General features: G+C 42.9%; 1 protein-coding gene across 1 annotated transcript; it reads right to left on the minus strand.

Annotated features, from left to right (window-relative positions):
* Positions 1–1,837: 1,837 nt before the first annotated feature.
* LOC145059530 (uncharacterized) lies at positions 1,838–2,353 on the minus strand. Its single transcript, XM_079007375.1, has one exon. The coding sequence runs from the start codon at positions 2,351–2,353 to the stop codon at positions 1,838–1,840; it is 516 nt and encodes a 171-aa protein (XP_078863501.1).
* Positions 2,354–8,701: the final 6,348 nt, after the last annotated feature.

Below are 8,701 nucleotides of genomic sequence, written 5' to 3' on the forward strand. Positions count from 1 at the left end.
CATCTGAGATTCGAAGTTTCCTGGGATTAGCCGGCTATTATCGGAGATTCATCCAGGATTTCTCCAAGATAGTCGTACCTTTGACTCGGCTAATGAAGAAGGTCGTAGTCTTTCGTTGGGGACCTGAGCAGCAGGCAACATTCGAGACACTGTGATAGAGATTGTGCGACGCGCCGATCTTAGCCCTGCCAGAGGGCGTGGAGGATTTTGTAGTATACTACGACACGTCTATTTCGGGCTTGGGCGCAATACTGATGCAGAGAGGGCATGTCATTGCCTACGCCTCGAGGCAGTTGAAGCCCCACGAGGCGAACTACCTGACACACGATTTGGAGTTAGGGGCGGTCGTCTTCACCCTCAAGATTTGGCAATACTATCTTTATGGGGTTCGATGTACCATTTACACGGATCATAAGAGTCTAAGATACCTCATGGATAAGCCGAATCTGAACATGAGGCAGCGTCGGTGGTTAGATGTGGTGAATGATTATGATTGTGAGATCCTCTACCACCCGGGGAAGGCCAATGTGGTGGCTGATGTGCTTAGCCGTAAGGCAGCGCCGATCAGAGACAATTGCATGCGGATGGCAGTAGTGACTCCACTGTTGGAGCAAATCCGAGAGGCCTAACAGGAGGCTATGAAGGAGGAACATCGGAAGAGCGAGCGTATAGTGGGTCAGGTTTCCTCCTTCGACTATGATAGCCGAGGGTTATTAACTCTTCACCGTAGGGTGTGGGTCCCCTATCATAGAGGCGTGCGCCAGATATTGATGGATGAGGTGCATAAATCCAGGTTTTCTATCCATCCCGAAGCGACGAAGATGTATAGAGGTCTTTGTCTTGACTATTGGTGGCCCTGCATAAAGCGGGATGTAGCATGCTATGTGGAGCGGTGCTTGACCTGCAGGAAGGTCAAGGCCGAGCACTAGAGACCACACAAAAAGATGTAGCCGTTAGATATTCCCATGTGGAAATGGGAAGATATTACCATGGATTTCATCACCAAACTTCCCAGGACTGCACGGGGAGTGGATTCTATATGGGTCATCGTGGATCGATTGACCAAGAGTGCCCATTTCATACCGATCCAAGAGAGTATATCGGTCGAGAAGTTGGCCGACATCTACATTCGAGAGGTGGTGGCTCGGCATGGAGTGTCAGTCTCCGTGATTTCCGACAGAGATGTGCGGTTTACTTCCAGATTTTGGAAGAAATTTTCACGACGAGTTGGGTACTCGTCTACACTTTAGCACCGCCTTCCACCCGCAGACGGATGGACAGAGCGAATGGACCATCCAGACTCTGGAGGATATGCTGCGGGCATGTGTGCTAGACTTCGGTGGTAGTTGGGGTACCTATCTCCCATTAGATGAGTTCTCCTACAACAACAGCTACCACGCGAGTATCGATCGTCCTCCCTTTGGGATGTTATACGGGAGGAAGTGCAGGTCCCCGATATGTTGGGGTGAGGTGGCCCAGAGGGTCATGGGGAGCACCGAAATGGTGCTCAAGACGACAGAGAGGATTCAACAGGTCAGGAGCAGTCTTCAAACTGCTCAGAGTCGGCAGAAATGTTATACCGACAAGCGTCGCTCAGACCTGGAGTTCCAGGCTGGGGATATGGTCCTCCTGAAGGTGTCGCCATGGAAGGGCGTCATTCGATTCAGGAAGCGGGGCAAGCGGGGCCCCAGGTATATTGGACCCTTCAGGGTTATAGCCCCAGTGGCGGACGCAGAAAGTTGTCACAGCAGTGGCAAATTTTTTTTCGTCCGAATATAATAACATAAAAAAAGTTAAAAGTACTGGTACATCAAATCGATCCATTACATCTTAATATCTAAATTTGACATCTACAGGTATGCATTTTTTGAAATCGATCCATTACATCTTCAATCTTCACTTTCATAAGTGCTTCTTTTTTAATATAAGAAATCATGGCATCGTTCAAAAAATCATCACCTATTTTGTTACGCAAATCCGTCTTCAAACACTTCATCGTTGAAAAACATCTTTCAACCATTGCGGTTGCAACGGGTAAAACCAAAACCAACTTCAACAACCTATAAACCATAGGATAAGACCGATGTTTCCTCGTTTCCACCATCAAACGAGAAAGGTCGGAAATTCCTTGCAAACTAGTGAACCAGTCATCTTTATGCAAAGCGTGATAATATATTTCAAGTTCACCATCAAGTTGCATCCTCTCCGCATCATCAAAATCTTTTGTGTATAAATCACTCAACTTTAACAACTTTGTTTTGTTAAATTTAGCAAATGAATCACAAGGAGTGCCAAGCCAAGCCAATTTGACTAATTTCATAAACCTAAAATTATCAATACTTACTTGTTTCATTGTATTTGTAGGATTGAAAGGAGTGCCAAGCCAAGCCAAACAAACAAAATCGAATGGTTGAACACTTGAATGGTTGAAATCGATTGAAAGAAGCAAGTCCCAATGTCCGATTTCTTTTTCTTCGTCGACAACCTTCACTTCACAGTGCCGATTTTTTTTTGTTTTCTGTAATCTCGTTCGTCCAGGGGACCAGGCCAGCACTCCAATTTCTTTTCTTCAAAAAATGCCGATGGACACCTAATATAGATTTGGGGTATTGGGCTAATTCTATTGGGTTAATAACTTAATAAGCAACTTGGGCTACAAACTCAAAATGCATTTGGGCTAATTCTAAATTGAGGTATTGGGCTAATTTTCTTTATTTGTTGCACTAGCAATTTTTATACTTTTATTTTTTGGGCCTCGAATTCTCGAAAGTATAGTGTCACCCGAACGAATTTGAAGCCGGTGCACCTAATAGATTTTTTTTTACCCTAACGGACCGAAGCGGAGCAGTGGCCCCGGGACCCCCGGGCACCACACACATCCGCCACTGTATAGCCCAGGTGGGCAAGGTGGCGTATAGGTTGGATCTGCCAGCGGAACTCAGTCTGATCCATAGCACGTTTCACGTCTCCTAGTTACGAAAGTACCTGGTAGACGACTCGACGGTGGTACCCTTGGAGGACATTCAGGTGGATGACAGTCTGAATTACATTGAGCAGCCTATGGCGATCCTCGACCGGAAGTCAAAGGATCTGAGGAACAAGAGGGTGGATCTGGTGAAGGTGCAATGGCAGCATCGCAAGGGATCATAATGGAATTGGGAGCGGGAGGAAGAGATGAGGGAGCACTACCCCGAGCTTTTTCCAGATTCAACAGCAGACTTCGAGGACGAAGTATAAAATAAGTGTGGGGGGGGGGGGGGGATTTGTAACACCGGATTCATGGTATGTATTTTATTTAAGAATTTTATGTATTTTCTCTGGGACTCGACGAGCTGATGGCCCAACTCGTCGAGTAGATACGGGATCCGCGGGAAGTTTAAGTGACCCACTCGACAAGTCGGGGACTGACTCGGCGAGTAGGTGTTGTTTGGACAAAACCCTAAATATGAGGGATTGCACCCTATTTAAACGTCTTTATAGCCCCAAACCATCCCCCATCACCCCAGGACGTTCCTTCCAAAACCCTAGTCTCCCCATAAGTGTTCTTGAGTGTTTCTCACCTTTGTGAAGGATTTTTGGTGCATCTAGAAGCTAGAAGAAGAAGAGAGAAGTTGAAGATTCGAGGGGGGGAAAGTAGATCTAGAAGCCATCTTCCTTTTTGCACCTTTTCTAGTAATCAGGTTCTCAACTTGACCCTTTTATGTGTTAGATCTTAAAAGTCCCCAAATTGATGGTTTTGAGCTCAAAAACCATGAATCCTTAGGGATGAAGCAGTTTTATCGATTCATATCTCAGATCTAGGTCTTAGAATCAAATGTATGGCATAAAGATGTAAGCTTTATGGCCATGATAGGTCATGCACCCCTTTAGACTCCATTTTTGGGTCCATTAAGCTTATACTCCCATGCATTCACAAAAAGTGTAACGCCTGTGTTTCCGGGCTTGCCATTTTTAGCAATGTAATAGTCTAGGTTAACCTTTGTAACCCATTTTGAAGTAATAAGATTGTATTATTTGAGTATTGTGTGTTTTGTGCTTAATTGCTTAATTATGTGGTTTGAATAATTAAGAATAAAAATAAGCGTCAAAATTTAAGTGTAAAATAAACTTAATATCTTTGGTTAATGTTGTAGTAATTGAAACGAGGTTTCCGAATATATATATAGAACGCCCAAATCTGACTTCGTATGAGGAAGTTATGATTTATCGAAGTTCCGGCTTAGCGGTATACAGCCTGTTTTACTCGATTTGAGATTGAGCGGTTGTTAGCCGAAGCAATCTAAATGAGAATCGAAGATCTCATTGTTGGTGTCGAAACGATAAAAAGTTAGGCGAGAACGGACGTCAAACGAAGAAGTTATGAATTTATAACGAAAGTTTCTGTCCCGGCCTATTAAAAATAATTAATAAAAATAAAGTCGAAATTAGCCGACGGAGTCTAAACGAAGGTCGTAGAGCATGGTCTCACCTTCGCGTGGATATAAAGAACGTCGAAGACGGAGTTCGTATGAAGAAGTTATGAATTTCCGAAGTTTATTAATCATTTTGTATTTATTTTTAATTCAAAATTCGGAAGCATTATCCGAACGAGTCATTGATCTGATCCGAGGTACGCGCCGCGTACTCGAGTACGCCCCGCGTACTCCGAGGGTGTCGACATCGCAGCAAGTGGCTTCGGATGACGCATGCGCTTACGAACATTGGAGCAGTACGCGCTGCGTACAGGCGTACGCCGCGCGTAATTGAGGCTTCCAGCCTCTATATAAAGGATCCGAAGACAGCCTTCTTTGTTGTTCAATTTCTTCTCTTCTCTCTAGTCTTTTGCATCGTTTTTCGTGTCGAAGCTATCCCGAAGTCCCGGTATCATACTCTAGCCCCGAGGCAAGTCCCGAGATCCCGAAGATCCCGAAAAGTGCAGTTCCCGAGCCGAAGCTCTGCCCGCAAGAAGTTCGATTTTTGAAGAGATCTTCCAGATCTGCTGAGGATTACTACTTTTGCAAGTCGTAGTGCTGTCCGATCATCTTCTGATCAAGTGAGTGTGTAGTTATTTTCTTCCAAATACAATAATACGAAGTATTATATATAAAATACATGCTATGTGTATATATTTGGTTGTGTTATGTGTGAATGAGTATTCACTCTCTTCTATCTTATAGATCTGCTTATTTCTTTATGAGATATGTGTTATGTGTGTGTGTGTGCCTCATCTGTTATGTGATATATGTGTTGATTAAAGCATGCTATACAGGTTTTCTTTAAACTATGTATACAAATGTATATTTTTATCTACTAATATGTTGGGTAGAACATGGGCAGACAGTTGGTGTGTAATAAACAGATGAGAGGCCTCGTTGTTGTTTGTTTGAGTCATCTAGCGGAGTTTAGATGACGACCATTGGCTATTCTAGACAGTCTTGTGGAAACATTAGCAGGTTCGCCACCTGTAGGTGTTAATGAACTTGGGTGTTCATTCGCTGTACTCCATCCCCCTCATGGTTGCCTTATTTGACTTATATTGCTGAGGTACCCCCGAAGCATGTGTTGTTGCCCCGATGAAATATTCTTAGACTAGGTCCCTTATGTTAGTTGTTTTAGGGACATTAAAGTGAGAATAACGGGAATGGGTAATTGGGTTATTGTTGGTTGGTGAAAATTAAATATGATATTTATTGTGGGTTGAAAACCCTATATGCTCACCAGGCTCCCAAGCCTGACCCACTCAGTTTTAAATTGTATTACAGGTAGTGGCGGAAGGGCATGAGATGGATGAACCATCAAGTTGTTTTGTTTACAAGTCTGCATATGTTTATATTTGTTATACGACTTGTAATGTATTCGTTTATGCTTATTGGTCTGTATCGGAACATGACACCCCGAGTTTTGATTATAATGAAAATACATTTCTGTTATGAAATGCTTTGGTAAACATTGTTTTATCATGTTTTGTTTTTGGGAACAAATTCCGCAACTCTTTCAAATCAAAAGGATTTACTCTGAAAATATTTAAAAGCATAAATGAAAATCGGTCTTTTCTGGCCGAGATTTTGGGGATGTCACAGTTGGTATCAGAGCATTAGTTTAAGCGAACTAGGAATTTGTAGGATTTCTAGACTTAAACTTAGAATGCTAAGTGAAGTTTTGAGATGTGTGTCTGTTGTGATTTAGACACGAGCACTAGTTTATTTTAGGAAAGTTGTCTAAAATGCTTTATGTGCTAAATGTTATATGTTGCCATATATGATATTATTTGTTCGGATCTATGGTCTGTTGCCGACCGGATCTAGAAACCTTATGTGTGTAGGATTCTAAGCGTACGTCTACGATATTAGAACTAGCATGTAAACGTTTCGGAGTGATAAGGATGATTTGAATATCCATCATGATTGAGGATCTAATTTCACCTTATTCGGTGTGTAGATCAAAATGGTGAGAACAAGAAGTGGAGTTGGAAATGCTGACGAAAACAGGAATCAACCACCAGTGATTGAGCCAATACCTGTCGTAGCAGCAGCACCTGAGCCAATAACCATGGCTGGTGTACAATTGATGATTCAAACGATGTTGGATCGTCAGATGGATGAAACTAGACGGTTACTTCAACAAAATCGTGAAGAACTGTCGATTCGTGTGGAAGAGCCTGAACTGAATGAAGGGCACTCGGAAGGTGGAAACTTCAGTGGGTCTGTTGGTCCAGCCAACCCACCGATAGTTAGGCAAGATAACCATGATGGAAGGAATGATGGAATGGGATGCAAGTACAAGGACTTTTTGACTTGTAAACCATTGACCTTCAATGGAAAGGAGGATCCGATTGGGGTTATGGATTGGATCTCCGAAATGGAGTTAGCCTTTATGACATGTGGCTGTAGAGGCAAGTTGCAGACTATCTATGCCGTGCGTCAATTCCGAGGTGGAGCCGTTCGTTGGTGGAACACTCTAGGGAAGACCTTAAGCCCTAATGAGCCACTGCAATTGACATGGGCAGAATTCTTGGTGCAGTTCAAGCGCAAGTTTTGTTCGGCTCAAAATCTGTTGGAGTTGGAGAATAAGTTTTTGACATTGACGAAAGGTAGCATGTCAGTTGATGAGTACACCAATAACTTCACTGATAAGATGGAGTTTGCCTTGCGTATCGTTCCAGACGAGCTGACAAAGGTGGATCGGTATGCAAAGGGACTTCCATGGGAGTACGAGGTGCCAGTACGTCAGGCACTTACTCTAGAGGCAGCTATCTGGGCTGCCAAGTCTGTGGAGAACATGATCAAGGGGAGAACCACCGACAAGGTTGATGTTGGAGAGAAAAGAAAGTTTGAGGGAACATCTGGTTCCGGTAAGAAAGGAAAATTTTCGAAATCTGATTCGAAAAAGTTTGGAGGAAAAGGAGGCGAAGCAAAGTGGTGTGATAAGTGTAAGAAAAAACACTTTGGGAAATGTAGCGAGGATGTGACCTGCTACAAGTGTGGAAAGGTCGGACATTTTGCCAATGAATGTCCGAACAACAAAAGGATGTGTTTTGGTTGCAATGAAGAGGGACATATTTTGAAAGACTGTCCGAAGAAGAAGGAGGCAGCTAGGCCCAACATTCCACCAAAGCCGAAGGCAAGAGCCTTGCAGATGACACTTGAGGCTGCTAAAGATGAAGCTGATGTCGCTTCAGGTACCTTTCTCGTAAACGAATTACCTGCTCATATATTGTTTGATTCTGGAGCCAACTACTCCTTTATTTCGCATGAGTTTGGTAGAAAGTTAGCTTTGCCTATTGATAGACTAGATGATGCTTTATTAGTCGAAGTAGCTAGTGGCAAGTTTGTACCTGTTATTCATCGTATGAAAAGCATCTTAATTGATCTGAATGGGAATAAGTTTCACGAGGAATTATTGCCTATCGAACTAAATGGTTTCGACATCGTGTTGGGAATGGATTGGCTTAGCGCCAATGATGTCGAAACCATTCAGGTACCTTTCTCGTAAACGAATTACCTGCTCATATATTGTTTGATTCTGGATCCAACTACTCCTTTATTTCGCATGAGTTTGGTAGAAAGCTAGCTTTGCCTATTGATTGACTAGATGATGCTTTATTAGTCGAAGTAGCTAGTGGCAAGTTTGTACCTGTTAGTCATCGTATGAAAAGCATCTTAATTGATCTGAATGGGAATAAGTTTCACGAGGAATTATTGCCTATCGAACTAAATGGTTTCGACATCGTGTTGGGAATGGATTGGCTTAGCGCCAATGATGCCGAAATTTTGTGCAAGAAAAAGATAGTTAAAGTAAACCCGCCTGGAAAAGATTCGTTTATGGTGTATGGGGACAAACGCAGAGTGAATTCTGGAATCATTTCTCTAATGAAAGCCAGAAAGTGTTTGACCAAGGGATGTACATCATATTTAGCATTCGTGATTGATGCTAAGAAAGAAAAGAAGGTGATGCAGAGTATTCCAGTGGTGTGTGATTATCCGGAAGTATTTCCTGAGGATCTTCCTGGATTACCACCCGATAGACAAGTAGAGTTCAGAATAGACTTGTTACCAGGAACCACACCAATAGCAAAAGCACCTTATCGATTAGCACCGACGGAGATGAAGGAGATTATGATGCAACTTCAGGAGTTATTGGACAAAGGTTTCATTAGACCTAGTTCATCGCCCTAGGGAGCTCCGGTGTTGTTCGTGAAGAAGAAAGATGGAAGTATGAGAAT

This window comes from Lactuca serriola, chromosome 6 (assembly GCF_051521515.1).
Source record: "Lactuca serriola cultivar US96UC23 chromosome 6, Lser_US96UC23_V15, whole genome shotgun sequence".
Classification (NCBI taxonomy): Eukaryota; Viridiplantae; Streptophyta; class Magnoliopsida; order Asterales; family Asteraceae; genus Lactuca; species Lactuca serriola.